The 17882-nt window shown below is 44.4% G+C and overlaps 1 protein-coding gene across 3 annotated transcripts in view; it reads right to left on the reverse strand.

Moving 5' to 3' along the window:
- sec24b (SEC24 homolog B, COPII coat complex component) overlaps positions 1–17882 on the reverse strand; it is a 37204-nt gene that overhangs the window by 2780 nt on the left and 16542 nt on the right. For 2 of the 3 annotated variants that reach the window (XM_063190465.1, XM_063190463.1), the window contains 15 exons: positions 17387–17513; positions 16021–16130; positions 14029–14141; positions 13496–13614; positions 13314–13369; positions 12741–12947; positions 12352–12475; positions 11237–11395; positions 10619–10792; positions 9547–9657; positions 8675–8850; positions 6948–7085; positions 4092–4196; positions 3539–3631; positions 880–983 (listed from right to left, as the gene is read on the reverse strand). In XM_063190465.1, coding sequence (XP_063046535.1) covers positions 880–983; positions 3539–3631; positions 4092–4196; positions 6948–7085; positions 8675–8850; positions 9547–9657; positions 10619–10792; positions 11237–11395; positions 12352–12475; positions 12741–12947; positions 13314–13369; positions 13496–13614; positions 14029–14141; positions 16021–16130; positions 17387–17513 — 1916 coding nt within the window. The remainder of the gene's footprint in view (positions 1–879; positions 984–3538; positions 3632–4091; positions 4197–6947; positions 7086–8674; positions 8851–9546; positions 9658–10618; positions 10793–11236; positions 11396–12351; positions 12476–12740; positions 12948–13313; positions 13370–13495; positions 13615–14028; positions 14142–16020; positions 16131–17386; positions 17514–17882) is intronic. The other variant, XM_063190464.1, reaches the window with a different exon arrangement.

Raw genomic sequence — 17882 nt, forward strand, 5'->3', positions numbered from 1 at the left:
CATGTCAGTCCCACTACCATGCTTGGCTTATGAGAGGATACACCTTTTTTGTAAAACTCACTTGTTTACCACCACACATGCTTGACACCATCTAAAGCAAATTTGTTTATCTTGGTCTCTTCAGATCACACAACATGGTTCCAGTGATCCATATCCTTGGTCTGTTCATCTCTCTTGAGACCAAGATAAACAAATTTGCTTTAGATGGTGTCAAGCATGTGTGGTGGTAAACAAGTGAGTTGTACAAAAAAGGTGTATCCTCTCATAAGCCAAGCATGGTAGTGGGACTGACATGGTTTGGGGATGCATGAATGCTGTCAACATTGGCAATCTGAAATACACCTAAAAGAAACATACATGTCAACATGCACTGTGACTACTGAAGCAGATCATGATATTCTCCATAGGATTGCATTCAAATCTCACACCAATCTATTTAAGCCAGATGCAGACTCAAAATGTAAAAGTTCAATGCAAAGAAAGGTTGAAACGCACACTGATGACCTCCCTTGTCATCCCTTTTCATTTCGTTTCATTTCGAGACGATTCGAGCCAACATAGCCCCTTCTCTACCGGATTTTAATCTGGGGTGTACTCACTTTTGTGAGTACATGTTCAAACATTAATGGCTGTATTTTGATTTTTTATGAGTGAACAAGAAATGTAAGTGGTTAAATATGTTTTTAAAAGGTCACTAATCATTGTGTCAAAGTTACATTTCTGTAATGCTTTCCTATGAAAAGATATACTCAAACATCTGCAAAATTGTGAGGGGTGTATTCACTTTCGTGATATACTGTAAGCTGCTGTCCCTCCAAACAGACACACAGACAGACACAGACACCCGCACCCAAACAAACGACACTAGAGGCTACGTACTTGACCACGTAGAAAGCAGGAGTGAAGCTCCTGGTCTCCTGAAGCCAGGACAGGAAGGTGCGCGTCTGCTCCGAGAGAGGGTTCTCCAGCTCAGGAATCTGCGTCTAGCCACACCAGGAAAAGGAGAAACACAAACAGACTTAAACCACTCTGTTCTTGCTCTGGTTTTATTTCTTATTTTCCCTCCCTTCCAACGTGCTCTACTATTTTTTCCATTTTATTTTCACTCATGTTTTCGTGACCACGTCTTGAGATTATCACGCCACCACCGCGGTGCGAGGGGAGGAAATGTGTGTATGTGTGTGTGTGTGTGTGTGTGTGTGTTTGTGTGTGTGTATGTGTGTATGTGTGTGTGTGTGTGTGTGTGTGTGTCTTGAATGTCAAATATCCCAAATATCCCACTACGGCGTCTGCCCACAAAACCCACACGCCGCCCCCGCCCCCACAAGCATGAAATATGGTGTGCTGCAGGATGAGTACATGTATTCCGACTACACACACACACACACACACACGTACGCATGCATACACACACACACACCAACAGACACTATCACACACACACACACACTTCGCAAGCATATTAACGTTGAATACACACGCACATGCACACACACACGGGTTGTGTTACATGAGAGAAACCAGTGACTGTAAAGCATGATGGATGGAGGAGAGCAGGCCAGTCTGGTCAGACGACTGATCGTATTTATTCCGGCCTCCATCTTATACTTCCTGCTCCAGTCCAGTGGGCTTCCCTCTCCACTCCGCTCTACACACGCAATATCTCTTTTCTTTGGGTTAGCAGTCTGTCTTGGAGACTTACTTTAACCACATCACTATGTTTCTGTTTAAGTGTTTTGGAAAGGTCCACAATGAAATTCTTCAGGGGTGCTATGTGGAAAAGAAGTAACTTCAGTAAGTTAAAAATTGTCTGGCAATGGGGGCGCAGTGGCTCAATGAGCTAAGACGTCGTACCATTACAACGGGGACCCGGGTTCGATTGTGACGCGATGTCTAGGGATGCACCGATACCACTTTTTTGAAAACCGATACAAGTATGAGTACATTAATGTGTGTACTTGCCGATACCGAATACCGTTACCGATACCTTTTACCAACAAAATATAATGAAAATAAATGCATGGCCTTGTTTTTTAACATGTTTAACACATTTAAATGTTAGTAAATGTATGAGGTGGCACTTTTTTCCCATGCTGCTTTCAAGTTCACAGAACGTGACAAGATTTTGCATTGTTTTGTGTAATAGCAGTATCGTTCCTGGTATCGGCAAATGCTTGACGAGTACGAGTACGAGTACCGATGTCCTTTGTCAACCATTCCCCATCTCTCCCCCCACTCATTTCTTGTCTTGCTCTCACGGTCCTCTCAAATAAGGCATAAAAAAGCCCAAAAATATATTTTTTGAATAACTGTCTGGCAACGGTAATACTGGCAACGTGCTGGAACACTGTTGACTAAAAAAAAGAACCGTAAAATGAACAATAAGCATGATGAAAAGCAATGCAAGAGCAAGCTTGGGACAGCAGGAGGACAGCACGCATCAGCAATTGTTATGTAAGGCATAATGGCAGCAGCTCCATGGAAATAACGAAACAAAAATCCTCTGCCAAGTTTTTGCCCTTTTATCTGCCATTTCTGTTTATGATATATTTTTATATGGGTAAGCTGTTAAAATAAACAGTTTCATTTCCTTCTTTACAACATCCACTGGCAAAAAAGTGGAGCATGGAAAACTCATTGGACTAAAACAGTGGCATTTACTGGCGTTGTCATGGTTACCATTCATAAGCAGACAGACAGCTACAGCTGAGAAAAGGACAAGCATGGGGAGAGCTCTCGGTGGGAGAATGTCGCTGTGCTCTATTTCCCGGATGCACAGTGGCAAAACAGCTTTAGAATGTAAAGACAGGCGTGCACAGAAGGCACAGGACTAGAACAGAAATCCAATGAATCAAATTAATGCATGGCTAACATTTCACTATTTCACTGTCTAACTGATCCGTTTCAGTATTTCAAGCGGATTTTTCAATCGGAATAGAGTTTTCTTACAATTTTGCTAACACCAAGAGATTTAGTTCTTGTGAGGATTTAGTTAAACTGAACTGGTGGTTAGACATGCATTCGACGTAATGAATCAATTCTGGCAAAGCTGACTAACTTCCCGGAAAGCGGATTCTATCAAATGTGGCCCTTCAATGCTGTTGCCAAACATGACAATTGGGTTAAGATCATTTGCAAGTGAGCAGAGACAGCTTTTCTAAGACTGTTGGTATATCACCTGAGGAAGATCCCTCTGTTGGATCGAAACGTTGCCGTGTTAAAATGAAATAAAGTACTTTTGGAGTTAATACACAGTGTGCAGACCGCTTCATCACACTACCTACTACCTTTTGTCTGGCACCTGGACAACTACTTGTGGATGTGCGCACCCTACCTCTAAAAACTGTTGGTATATCACACATGCACACTTGTATCCCTTACTATATATTGTGAACTGAGTCACAGCATGTATCTAAAGCACTGCACTACAGGGAATGTTCAGGAGCAGCTCTCCTGGTATCCTAGTAGTTTTTATCCCAGTCTGCAGTGGAGTGGTGTTGGGGACACAGGAACATCCAGGCCGGGCTGAAGGACTTACCATGTTAGGTGGGATAGACGCATGGTTGGGGCAGCCCAGAACTTCTCGAATAAACATCTCATTGCAGCATTTCCCCACCCAAAGATATAACACCTGTGAAAGTAAGCCACACAGAGAAAAGGGAGAATGTGACGAACCATAACCATACTCATTCAAGGAAAAAATCTTGACTACTGGTGAACATCGTTCATATAAAAATCTGGCTTGAATAAATAATAATGATACTATTTCCCCCTTCATATTGACAGTTTCTTTTGCGCACTACCAAAGTTGTTTTTTGTTAAAAGTTGAGCATGCCTATCACTGCTATCTCTAAATGCATTGCACAAGATCTGGCCTAATATAAAATTCATGCAGCAGTCTGTGTCCTAGACAGAGAGCTATTTCTGCGGTGTTGTTGCCTTATCGTGCATTTTTTTTTTTGCCTCTGCCACTGTTTGCAAAAATCATTTCACAACAAGTTGTCAAGCCAAGGAGGGCAGAGAGAGAGCCTGGTGTGGAAGAAGAAGAGGAGGAGGAGGAGGAGGAGGAGGAGGAGGAGGGTGATGCTCACATTGCCACAGTCCATGAGGAAGGCCCCGTCCCTGGCCAACTTCTCAGCCGTCAGCTGCAGCCGCGGAGGCTGAGGAACCACACTGTCATTCAGATGCAACGCCCCCTGGAGGAGAAGAGAGAGAGAGGAGAGAGAGAGGAGAGAGAGAGAGAGAGAGAGAGAGAGAGAGAGAGAGAGGAGAGAGAGAGGAGAGAGAGAGAGAGAGAGAGAGAGAGAGAGAGAGAGAGAGAGAGACATAGAGACAGAATTGAATTTAATAACACCTTTATTACAAATTCTTAGATTACAGAAGCACAGTTGTGCTATGGACTGACAAACACAACCTTAAAAAAGAAAAAAAAATGTCATTCAGATGCCACAACCCCTGCAGAAGAGAGAGAAAGAGAAAGAGAAGGGAGGAGAGAGGAGAGTGGGAGAAAATAATTAAGAGGGCAAAACAGGGGGGACTGCAAAGCCAACGATGCATGAAAAGCATGGCTGTGTTTGTGTTTCAGGAACATAGGAAATGGGCGTGCTTTCACTACAGAGCAGCATTTGTGGCCTGTCAAGAGAGGCGCACACACACGTCATACACACACACACACACACACACACACACACACACACACACACACACACACACACACACACACACACACACACACACACACACACACACACACACACTAGTGGGCTTGCGCACAGACACACACTAGTGGGCTTGTACGCACGCATGCACACACACACACACGCACACACACACGCACACACACACTGCAGTGGGCTTGCAATTCAATAGCAGCCATGTGTGTGTGTTTGACCACTCCTCAGCATAACCTCATGCTAGGCCTCAGAGCAAAACACACATCACCACAAGGAACAACACAGTCCCTATCATTATGCAACAGGCGGAGGGATTTTAGGCCCGACCAAAGCAAGCACACCGAAAAAAAGGAAAGGAATAAAGAAAAAAGCAAAACATTGTATTATTTGAGTTACTGGAAACAACTCCCATCGCAGATCTCTGTGGGACCCACAGGCACAGTGCCTGGCTTGTGCTGCTCATCTGGAACCTTCTAGAAACAGTTCTTTTATTGCAAGTAAAAAAAAACCCAACAGACTGACAATGGTCCCGTTCACCTGCACTGCACTGCACCTCTTGGTCGGGTTATGCGTGTGGAAAAGTAAAACGTGACGTGACAGCGCCCCTAGTTTAGGTTACTCGACTGACACGTGCAATTTTCAAAGATGAGAAACAAATTCATGCTGCACCAAAGACGTTTTATAGATAAGGGAGAAAGCCACCCGTTCAATGCTGTACTCGCTTCACCAGCAAATCCAAAGCACTTTCTGCAGTGGCCATGGCTTTGAATATTAACAACGTTCCAAGTCCCCTTCATTTGCTTTCCAAACCACTGAGGTCCCTAAACACGAGGACTTTCCAGCACTTTCGCAGAGAGTGTGGGAACGCTGAGAAAAGTGGGCTAACTTTCAGGCTAACTTAGCAATGCCCTCCAGTGCAACAGCCCGGCATGGGAACCCCTCAAGGCCAAACGCTGTGCTGTGCTGTGCAGTGCTGTGCTGCACTCCCAGGCAATCAGATGAGGTAATTGTGCATATACTGTTGGTCTAATCTCTCTCTCAGTCTCACCAAGCCCAGCTATTCCCTTGGGGGTGCACGCGTGACCTGTGAATGTTAAAATGTGCTGCATGCGAGATGATCTTCTGGAGGCCTGGGGGAGATGGGGCTCGGGGAATGAGAAGTCATTTGCACGCAGACATGTCTCCTCTCTCTCTCACGGTAAATGATATTATGATGTAAATGTCTGACATCAGATGTGTATGTAATGTCTGTACACTGAAAACTCCAACTGATACGGTTTACTAAAACATGTTTTGATCCACCAGGGTCCTCCAGGCATGTTCACAGCAGGTGAATTGTAAGTGAGACATCAGCCGTGCATATGTGTGCCTGTACGTTTTCAGAGATTTCGATGTGCAGACTTATTGTCATTTTCATTTCATTTTTATCATGTGAACGGAGATCATGGAAGTGAGACATCAGCTGTGCATCTGTGTGTCTGACTACGTTTTCAGAGATTTCAAAGAGACGTTTCAAAGAGAGTCCTTTTCTTTTCTTTTTTTTTTTAACCAGTTTTTGTTTTCCTAATCAGCTTTGTCCTGCACCTGATCCCAGTGAGGTGGGATGTTTATGAATCTGTTTTGTTAAAAAACTAGCGTCAGATGTGTGCCATAGGGTGTGTGGGGATGTAAGTTGTTGTCACCAGTTCTGACATGCTGGCAGGCGGGGGATATGGAGTCAGTACGTGCCTATAATGTAGATGATGCTGTAGATGTATCTAACATTGGATTAGTCCTATAGGGTGTTATGGGCGTCCTCACCTGTTCTGACATGCAGGGAGGAGGGGGATTAGACAAACTGGCATACATACTATACAGTACGCCTCACTCACTCACTGTACACAGCATCAGTATCTAGTGCCGAATGTGTCCCATTATAGTTTTTTGGAGCAGTCCGTTAAGTCTCACCTGTATTTCTAACTTGTAGCATGAAGTATGAAGTATTTGCATCTTGCAAATGATGTAAATCTTCCATCTTGTAAATGATGCCAACACTAGAGTAGTCCTACAGGGCCCTGCCGTGGCCAACCGGTAGGGCACTCGTCTAACCATGCGGCTGACCTGGGTTCAATTCCCAGGCCGGGTCCTTTGCCGGCCCTTCCCTGTCTCTCTCTCCCATTCGCTTCCTGTCACCGCCTTCACTGTCCTATCATAAATAAAGTCAAAAAGACCCCCCCCCCAAAAAAAATCTAGACTAGTCCTATAGAGTGTTTGGGGCTGTCTTGTGGTTCTCACCTGTTGCGACATGCAGTCTATGCGGTAGAGGTCGGGATGCACCAGCCGCATGACGTGCCTCAGGGGCTGGCTCTTGAACTCACACATGTTGAAGACGCGGTCGTCCAGTCGCGTGCTGGTGCCTGTGCGCAGAGCTTTCTGAAGGGGTGCAGGAAACAGAGGAGAGGGGAGGAGAGGAGAGGAGAGGAGAGGAGAGGAGAGGAGAGGAGAGGAGAGGAGAGGAGAGGAGAGGAGAGGAGAGTGTCAACTCAAATGGACAAGGACAAATGAAAACCACAGCTACAAATATGCCATTTAAAGGGTTAGGTTTTCCCTACGGCTCCTACTGAGGGATTTTTTTTCCTTCTGAAAGGAAATACCCGCTTGTTTTATGTGTAAGTGGTGTAGAACCAGGGCAGAGGCATCAATGATGCCAACCAATATGGCTTTAATAGGCACTAAAACAGTATCATGAATTTATTTAACTATATGCTGTCTATATTACAGGGACGGGCAACTGGAGGCCTGGGGGCCACATGCGGCCCACCTCCTCACTCAGTACAGCCTGTAGATGTTAAATAATGACCAGATTTTTTAACCACTACTGAATCAATCTGTAATTCATGGTGATGTAGCACTGCAACGGTAGCCATGAAAAAATAAGGCCCTCCTTACCATGAAAGTTGCCCATCCCTGCTACGTACGTATAAATGAAGAGTTTATTTGCATATAATCCCCATTTTGTGTAAATTATACACATTACCAACTAGTGACGACAAATATTAGCCAAGTAGAATGGTAAAATCACCCCTTTTAATTGCAGGGGTAGGAGAGCATACTTAGCCGAGTTTCATTAATCATTTCATTCATTTCATTCAGTTCATTAAGGCTTATGAAGCCAGGTTGTCCATCATTAGATAATAACTTTTAAATGCTCTTGCTGGCGGTGGGAAAGGTTGCAAACAAAAAGAGCTTTAATGATGTGGAGGTCTCCAGCTGCCAACCTCCTCAACACTTAAACTCCTCTTAATGATTGGCTAGAATTGACCTCAATACTCCTGGCATTAAGCCAATGAAAATTGCACACTGTAGAGCTCGCAGTCTAGCCATGTTAATACTTAAACCCAATGCGAAATCACGGTTAAGAATACTTAATTCTGGAAAACAAATGACATTTGACTACTGTGCTGGCAAAGGGGGTGGTCTGCCAGTGTAGCATAGCATGGAGGGAGTCTCTCTCCGTGGCTGAAGATGTTGCAATCTGCCACTGTCCTGTGCACATAACGAACAGACAAGAGCTAACCACCAGCAAAGACAAGTGGCCATCTCAAATGTCCATGGAAGAAACCATCAACAAGATTCCTTACGAGTGTGAATGTGCACTCGTGTGTGCACAGTGCACACGTGTTGGCAAATTTGTTTAAAAAAAAAAAAAGACTGACTACTTGTTTAAACACAAAATCAGGAAATCGGTCTTCCCCTCTCCATCTATCTGGCTCCATATGATTCAGTATAACAGTGTAGTGTGCACACGTCCACAGTCTATGAGGTGAGCTGAGGTGAGAGAGAAGTGAGCGAGAGCGCCCCCACCTGTTTGAGCAGTGCCAGTACGTAGAGGGTGAATAGTGGCGTGGCGACATACTGGTATAGTGTCTGACAGTGCATTGGACAAAGCCATACAATACTATGGTGTACCGGTGCATCATGTGGGCTGTATGGTGATGCGAGGTGAGCGAGAGCGCCCCCACCTGTTTGAGCAGTGCCAGTACGTAGAGGGGGAAGAGCTGCAGGGCGGCGGGGGCGATGAGGCCCGGGGGCTGCAGGCTGGAGCCGTTGGCCCTGTACGCCGCCAGGGAGTCCACCACCGAGTTGACCAGCGCGTCACGCGCATCCGACAGGCTCGAGGAGATCGACCGGTCAATGGCTGACAGACAGACAGTCAAACATATATGTTACGTGTACAAGCATAATAGCACCAAAACATACAGTTACACAAACATGTACTACAAGCACAGGTCGAAAGAGCAAAGTTGTGCAAATACTCAAAAAGCCAAACGGCTTCCGACAGACTGACATAGTTGTCTTCCGCACGTGACAAAAAAAAGTTGCATTTATACATTCACACGCACGCACGCACGCACATAGTTGCATGCATACTATGTACAAGCATACATATATAGGCAGAAAGCATACACTACACCCCATGTACATACTGTATAAAAAAACATACACTCACTCTCTCACTCTTAGCCACCCACCCACAGACACACATAATCATTAAGGTGGTGTTGGTTATTTGACTTTAGTAAATGATTAACCCGTAGTCTAAATTTAACACAGACCTCCTAAGAGATCTCACATGGCTAAAAGCAGTACAGACATGATCTCCCACGTACTGTACCTACTTATCAATCAGGTGTTTAAATATGTTCAGTTTACAGTTGGACTATATAATCGCCCCTCATTCACAGACACAGACAGACATAGACACAGACACAAAGACACGCACAGACACAAAGACACGCACACACACGCACACAAAACCACGCACACAAAGACACGCACACACACACACACACACACACACACTGCTGTCTACAGTATGTGTGTATCCACTCACCCATGTTGGCCAGTAAACATGTGATGGCCTGAACGTCCGCGCCTGCAAAGACATCACTCAACTGGCTCACCACCGGCAGACACAGGGTGTGGACGCGGATCCGTCTCTTCCCTGCCAAGGACAGACACAGACAGACAGACAGACAGACAGACAAACAGACAGTCATGCAATCGCACTCGATTCACAACACCATCTGCACGCATTTCGTGCCTACACTAGGGAAACATGAGGAAAGCACCACAATGGAAAGGAGTTCTTTTGAGCTTTTTCTTGTGTTATCCCACCTGAGTTATGCTTTTGATACGCTGTGCCAATGTACATCATCAACATTTGATTTATTTTAACATTGTACAGTGTCCATAAGCAATACAATATCAAATCAAAACCAAATCACAGAACAATTGATCAGAAAGTAAAAGATAATATACACAGCTCAAAAAATAAGGGGAACGTCAAAACAACACACTGCAACCCCAAGTCAATCATACTTCTGTGCTACCAGCTTGTCCAGTTCGGAAGAAACACTGATTGTGAAGTGCAATTGACTTGGAGTTGCATTGCGATGTTTTTTTCAGCAATCTCCAGTGCTATTATACTGTACAATTTAACATCTATTGCTAACTGCAATTATATAAAAGTAACATTATTTATTATTAGGCATCATCAGGAAGACATCATAGCCACATGGTGCCTTCCTTATGTGGTTTCCTTTCTGACGTTTACAACATTTGATCAGCAGGTGGCAGCACCAGCCCCTTTTATCCAGAGCTGTGGATAAAGGCTTTACTTTTATCCACTCATGCTGTTTTCAAGCCGGCCAGCGTCTGATGACTGTTGATGACTGTCCCTGCACCATTTAAGAATCAAAGTGCCAGTACCAGTGAAAAACCCAGGTTCATACCGGGTTGTTTATTTCACCATGTGTCACACAGTATTGGATGAGTATACGGTCCCTGTTGGCTTAGAAAAAAGAACTTTTACTCAATTCTGAACACAAACCAAATGTGGGTTCTGGGACGCTCTAATTGCTCTGTCGATTTTGAGATATTAAATTTGGGAACCGGCACGGTACCTTTACTGGAGGTGTAGAGCAGCGCTGCCTGGAAGCAGGCCAGTGAGGTGTCTGCCAGGCTCTCCTCGATGGACATCTGCACCGCAAAGCCCGAGTCCGGGTTGACGTTGGCCAGCGACAGCAGGTCAGTGGAACGCACAAAGAAGTTGCCGTGGAATGTGTGGATGGACAGTCCTGTGGACGAGAAGATGAGGAAAAAAAGGTAAGGACAACAAACATTATGATCATCAGCACATGGTTTCAGCACTGAATAGTATGAAGTTTGGTAAGCATGGTGTACGTTTCTTTATTTTCATATTCCCCATCACTTTAAGAAACACTTTTAGGCAGTAGTCTTTTTTCAAACAAAGACTGCAGCATAGACAACAGGGCTACATGGCCAACACTTTATGAAATGTGGTTCTTCATGTTTCAAATGTGGAGAACAAGTCACGATGACGAGTTGGAACTCTAAAACAGACCAAAACAGACGGATGCATCTCTAAAAGGTAGATGCTTAAATTACACATATAACATGACATATAACATAACATTTGTCTTCAGGCTAAAACATAAAGAGCAATGTCAAAACCTCAGACAGCATTGGTACATATATTGGTGAATTTGGAGGAGGCTGACCTTTGGTGCAGCGTATCCTCATGACGGCCTCGAAGCCGATCTTCCTGGTGAGGTAGCGCTGCAGGTCCTTCTGGAACTTGTCCCGCTGGGCCACGTTGTGCACGTGGTGGAATGTGGGGTAATAGAAGATGCTGCCCGCAGAGTACTTGGACACGCACGCTACACAACAACACAGAAACACACAGACACAGACACACACACAAATTACAACACAACCCACAAACACACAACACAAAACAGACACAACACACATGCAGGAGACGCAACACAGACACAAACGCACTCACAAGACAACACAATACACACAGAGGACACAACCCACAAACACACAACACAAAACAGACACAACACACATGCAGGAGAAGCAACACAGACACAAACGCACTCACAAGACAACATAATACACACAGAGGACACAACACAAGGAGGCAACACAAAACAGACATAAACACAAGGCGTACACACCCATCATTTACACATTCAAACATTTGAAAACAACACGCTGTGACTCCTCTATGACCCTGGATAAAGTTTCCAAAACGTCCTTCCCTCAGTCTATAATCACACAGCAGAGTGTGCTTGGTACCACAGGTTGTGTTAGACCATACACTTTGTGTTGTTATGGCAGTTGTGTTTAGACAAAGTAAAAGAGAATGATGTGTTCACTCAACCTCAAGACGTACAATAAAACAATCAGTTAACACAAACCACATGCATTTTTCTTCATTCATGATTGTTTTCAATGAATCTACTGAATCTCATTACTTTTCCAGGCCTGAAAAAATGAGCTCACGCGTCAATGACTTCACCAGATATTCCAGAAACACATTCCCATTTCTCGGTAAAGGACAATACTGTGGATGTGGGTGTGCATGTGTGGGAGGGGGGACTGAGAAAACTAATAATTGAGATGAAAGCATTGAGGTATGCTGAGGTTGCCCTGACACAAGGGTGAGTGTGAAAACAGGGTGTGTGCGTCTCTGTTTGCTTGTGAGTGAGCATGCTTGCAAGCACGTGTGCTTCTGAATGTGAAGGCTTGTGAGAGTGCATATGTGTACATGTAGTTGTACGTGAGAGTGATTCGCCTGCGTGTGAGTGGAGAGAGAGGAAGTTACCTAATGTTGCCATATCAGAATACTGTGAGCTGAGGAGGAACAGGTCCACTCCAATCTGCTGTCCAGAGCAGTCCAGGGCCAACTTCTTATAGAAGTCCGTGGCTGGGCCCAGATGAGGAACGCCCTGCACAAACACACACGTCAACTGAGTGAATGAATTTCTTTGGGTAATACAAGTATACACTGTAGTTGTGTAGACCAAACACCCCACTCATTTTCATCACTGCAATACAGCCCACACTTGGTTGTGCATTTCTTGTTTTTTCCCCACATATTTTTTTAACAAGACAGTAGATCTGAGACCCTCTGAAGTGGATTATTCTGTTTCATGGGGTATCAAGCAGATGACCAAGTGAATGGCTAACTGACTGACTGACTGAACTGTATACCTTGGTGCTGGACCTCTGGTTGGGGTCCTCCCGTGACTGTAGGGCCCCGGCCCCCATGGTGGGCAGCTGCGTCTGGAATACGGAGATGCGGCCGCCGGTGGGGGACATGAGCTTGTAGGCGGCCTGCAGCGCCGGGCCCAAGGCACTGTGTGTCTCCCGCGTCTGGTTGAACATCTTGGGCAGCCCGTTCAGCAGGTCCTTCACCAGCTAAGGATTAAGAAGAGAGATTTTTTTTTTATGTCTTGCCTATAATCTTGATAAATACGGTTTATTGCACCATGTCCCAAACAAGTATGTTTTTTGGCACCAAGTCATGCCTCAGCGTGTGTCATCATCTAGCACACAGAGAGAGCACTGAGGAATCATACTTGACATTCAATCACAAGTCATAAAAACAAAGACACACACACCACTCATATAAATCGAACAGACACGTACACACAAGACTGTATTGCCTTTGTATTCATGAAAACAAAGTAGAACAAAGTACAACTCAAGAATACACAAGAGTACATACACAGTATATAGATAATAAAGGTACACTCAACAAAAATCGCCACGAAATGCACTTACTTCTTTACTGTCCTTCAGATTCACCAGAAGACTGTCTGGGGTAGGAATAAAAACATCTACAAAACAACAACAAGGACATTATTATAAAAATCCATGATTACCCAAGAGGTACAACAAACCCAAATTCAACACAGAAAAATAACCAAACGAGTATAAAGTCACAAGTCAAAGGAAGCACGTACCATCGATATCTGAGACCACGAGCATCTGGGGTTGGGACAGGCCTTCCTGCAGGTCGTAGAAGTGGATGGTGCTGTCGAAGGTCAAGAAGCCCACTCGCGTCCGCGTATCCCCGGGCAACCTGGCGTAGAGCAGTATTTCAAATTAGCTGCTTGTTCCATAGGTATCCAACGGCAATACATGCAACACACAGCTCTTTGTAATCATACTGTGCAAGATACACTAAGACTACTATTTTGCATTGTAAACAGAACACCAGGATCAGTCTGCATGCAGTGTCATCAAAGAAATATAGATTTGGACAAACTGCTAGAGTTTGTAAAAATCTGATAATGATCAGTTCAAGAAATATAATTTCTGCACAACAGGCTATTTAGTGTGGTGAGGTGGTGGCGAGTTATGCAAAGGGTGGTCTTTTTTTCTATTGTTGAGAAAACACATTTTTGTGCACTTTCGGCTTACTCATGTAGGGTACAGTGCTTAAAAGTTTTTAGGTATTATCATATGTATCACTTCAGGGGCGCTGCAGACTCACTTGTCAAGGTTGTCCAGCAGAGACTGGCAGAAGACATTCAGGTACCCTCCCTCCACCGCGTTATGAGACACGTCCAGCACAAACAGGTAGACCGCAGGCTGAGGAGGTCGCAGCTACAGGACGCAGAGGAGAAAGAGAAGGGGGAGGGGGAGGGGAGCAAGTCAGACAACATAACTGAAGATCCTCATTCATAAATGTCATCTTTTTTAAATAAAATATGTTTCTATGTTATTTACGACAGAGTGAGATTGTGACAGGAAACGAGTGGGAGAGAGAGAGGGGATTGGTAAAGTCAATCCGGTTAGCCGTCGTTGTGGTACCGTGTCTTAGTTCACTGAGCCACTGCGCCCCCATCCAAATATTCTTAATCAAATCAGGGCCCTGTTTCTCGAAAGCGTGGTTGCTAACCAGTTAGCAACTTATTAGGTTGCCAATGGGAAATTGCATTGCAATCAAGGAAGTTCCAAACTTATTTAGCAATGATGCTATTGAGAAACGCACCCCAGTTTAGATGTAGAAAACTGGCCTTCATCCATCCAAGCTCCAAAAAGAAGTTTGGTTGCCTTCAACTAAACTCTTTTGAGGAATTCAGAGAAGATGAGAAGTCTATTGTGTTACCAATTAATCAGCCAGCTCGTGGGCAGCATCTTAACAATAGACAAAATATAGGAGAACGGGGGAAAAAAGCATTGAAAATGATGAAAAGAAGTACATTCACATTCAAGGGTGATCTGTAATATGAAGGCATATGGAATAGTGAGAGAAAATAAGGGTAGACAGTTGTGGGCACTGGGCAGACAATAGATTAGCTAGACAACAGAGAAACAAAGACAGGAGGAGAAAAAGAAAACATTGGCATTCATAAACGCTAGTTCGCAATCAACAGGGTTACGTGGAACAAAGGCATTTAGAAAAAAAGAAAGTGGAATGATGGAATTTGGGGGACCAACAACAAAAGAGAGAGACCCTGAATCTGAATGTGAAAACTAATAGCTGAATTACAGAGGAGAACAAAAGCTAAAGAATTTTTTTTCGAATGAAGACACATTAGTAGAAATGGACTTCAATGAATAATATGGCCTTCATTCCAGAAGTGGACACAATTAGCCCTGCAATGCTGTGACTTCAGGTCACCTGTGTCATGTGACAAGCCGATGGTATGACATGCCACATGCCTGTCTAAGTGCCTATTCCTAGAAAGTGAATAATTCTCGTCATCTCATTGCCACAAGAATCACTGGAATGAGTATTCACTCACAGAAAATGAAATGCAGAACAAAAGACATATAACTAAGAGTGGACAGAAACCTTGACTATGATGTCAGTAGCCACCGCAATCAGCATTCATTTACAGAAAATCCAGGGGGGAAAAAACACACACACATAACCATGAAGTGGAAGCTTGAAACTTGCAGCTTGACTGACTGACTGACCATAATGTGAACAGTGCACGGGAACTAGTATTTATTATCAGAAAATGAAATGCATTCAGGATTGTAAGTACACATAACAATACAGAAGTGATGGTGAGAAACCTTGACGTGCTGACTGGCTGACTGACGAACTGTAATGAGAAGAATGCGCTACAGTCAATATCTATTCACAGAAAAAGAGATACAGAAAAAAACACAACCCCAAAGAAACTTTGAATGGGTGTGATGTGAGTGGTTCTTGCCTTGGCTATGAGCCGGACTCGCACGGACGGGAATCTCACCATGTAATCCAATTCAGAGGTAAAAATCCTGTTTCCTTCTGACACAGGTGACTTCATGGACTACCTGGTTTACCCGTCTTGACTACTCATTACCATCAAGCTGATTAAGAGCTGGTTGGATCAAACTCCAGACTGGGTTTTTACTTCCTGAATCACAAACGGGAAACTCACATGGTGGTATGAAACCTTGACTGACCGACTATGGTGCTTGCCTTGGTCATGCGCCTTGTGCAGAGTCATTTTTGCAGCGTTAATTCAGCACTTTGTGGGAAACTCACCATGTAATCGGAGGAGGCGATGAACTCCACGGTGGAGTTGAGGATCTCTGGCCTCTTGTGTGGCTCTCCGTAAGAGCGCGTCACCGGGTTGTACATGAACTCATCCGGAACTGCAAGAAAAAAAAAAATGAACAGTGTATTTGTCACACGCCTCAGCAGAGGGATTAAAAGGAGCTTAGACCTCCGACATTGAGGATTACACATCAACGTTTTTGATGGCAATTCTCGCCTGTGCTATTCGATGACCGGAATCCCATGTGGTGTGGCCGTGACTGATTTTTAGCATGTTGCTTGCAGAAAGTGATTAGTGCTGCGATTTCGCATGACTACGTCTTTCCAGTAATCACACGGGTACACTAATCACTAATTCTGCAGAGGAACCAGGAGAAAAACTCAACTAGCATACTAACAGTATAACAATTTGAGTTTGGTGTTAAGGTGAACAAGTGCCTTAACAAGAGACAACCTCTGTGATTACTCAGTGACTGCACTTTCTCTCACACTCGTTTCCTACCCAGACTATGAGAGTGATCAGGAGTCTTAATGGGCAACTCATCCCTCTCTGCCGGTCTGGGCAGTGCTTCTAGGCAGCTGCTTCCTCTTCAGAAGGAGAGAGTGATATTAAACCAATGAGGGGGTAATTCATCAACTCCAATGTATTATGGTCTAAAAACCATTAGTGATCCATAGTAGACAGACATCTGAGTGAATATTACATTACACAGCATGATTACATTAATCCTAGCCCTTAATTTCCTTCCAGATCAATTAAGTATCTTTTCTCTGCCATGATATCTTTTTTCCAGAACAGCTAAAGGCTAAAAAGGTTTCCTCAGGTAACAATCTCATCCCTCCAAAATGGTAATCAATGCTACATTTACCAGTGTTACACGGTTACACACTAGCACTAGCTTAGCAACTAAACCAGACCCCTTGTCTCAACAGGGAAGATAGCCTGAGAGTAAGGCCCTCGGTATGCTTGCTGCGAGCTGTAAATTACGCATGTCACCGCGAGCAACCGAATGCACATGCTTGCTTTAAAAGCAGTAGACCAACACGCAAAATACTGGCGGTGTCATCCAGGGGGCAGAGAGCGCACAGCATTGGGATGCAAAAATTGGGAACACAGACGGCAAGGAAAACAAAAAAACAAATAGGAGGACTCCCCAGGCAAGAAGACGAAACTGCTACTGATCCTAAATTTGCACACTCCTTTTTCAAAGTGCAATGGGGAAGTATGATTGAAATTTCTGACATGTTCCCCCACACTCGGTATGTTGCAGATTACATCCTCTTTTGTATGTCGCGTTGGATAAAAACGTCTGCTAAATATATAGCGTAATGCAACCTTAATGTGTCGTCTTACCATCGTTTACCCGGTAGCACAGGTTGCACTTCCACCGGCGCTGGTCCAGGAAGGAGACGAAGGGGTTGATGTAGGTGCGGCAGGAGCGGCAGCGGACGATGGTGTTGGAGGTGATGACCGGTAGCTGCTGCCGTGAACAGGAGACCAGGAGGAGAGGGGTCACAAATTACAAGAGTTGGACACCGATCTCAGACAACAGTCGAGCAGATAATTGATACAATTGACCAACTTGGTTTTCGACTACAAACCACTGTAATTGCGACATACATGGCAAAAATATGGGAATGGCTACAATGGCCAACCATGTTCACTCGAGTGGCAATGTGGTTTGCATTGAAAAGATTACATTTTGGATTCCTATGGCACTGACATTAACAGTGCTCTCAGAGGGTTCACACTATGTGTATATCTTTGTTTTCTGTTTCTGCAAGTCATTTGCTCAGCACTCTTAGAAAACAAAATGTTTGGGGGAAGTCTGCTCCATCCCTTAGGGTTC

The sequence above is a fragment of the Engraulis encrasicolus genome, chromosome 23, assembly GCF_034702125.1.
Source record: "Engraulis encrasicolus isolate BLACKSEA-1 chromosome 23, IST_EnEncr_1.0, whole genome shotgun sequence".
NCBI lineage: Eukaryota > Metazoa > Chordata > Actinopteri > Clupeiformes > Engraulidae > Engraulis > Engraulis encrasicolus.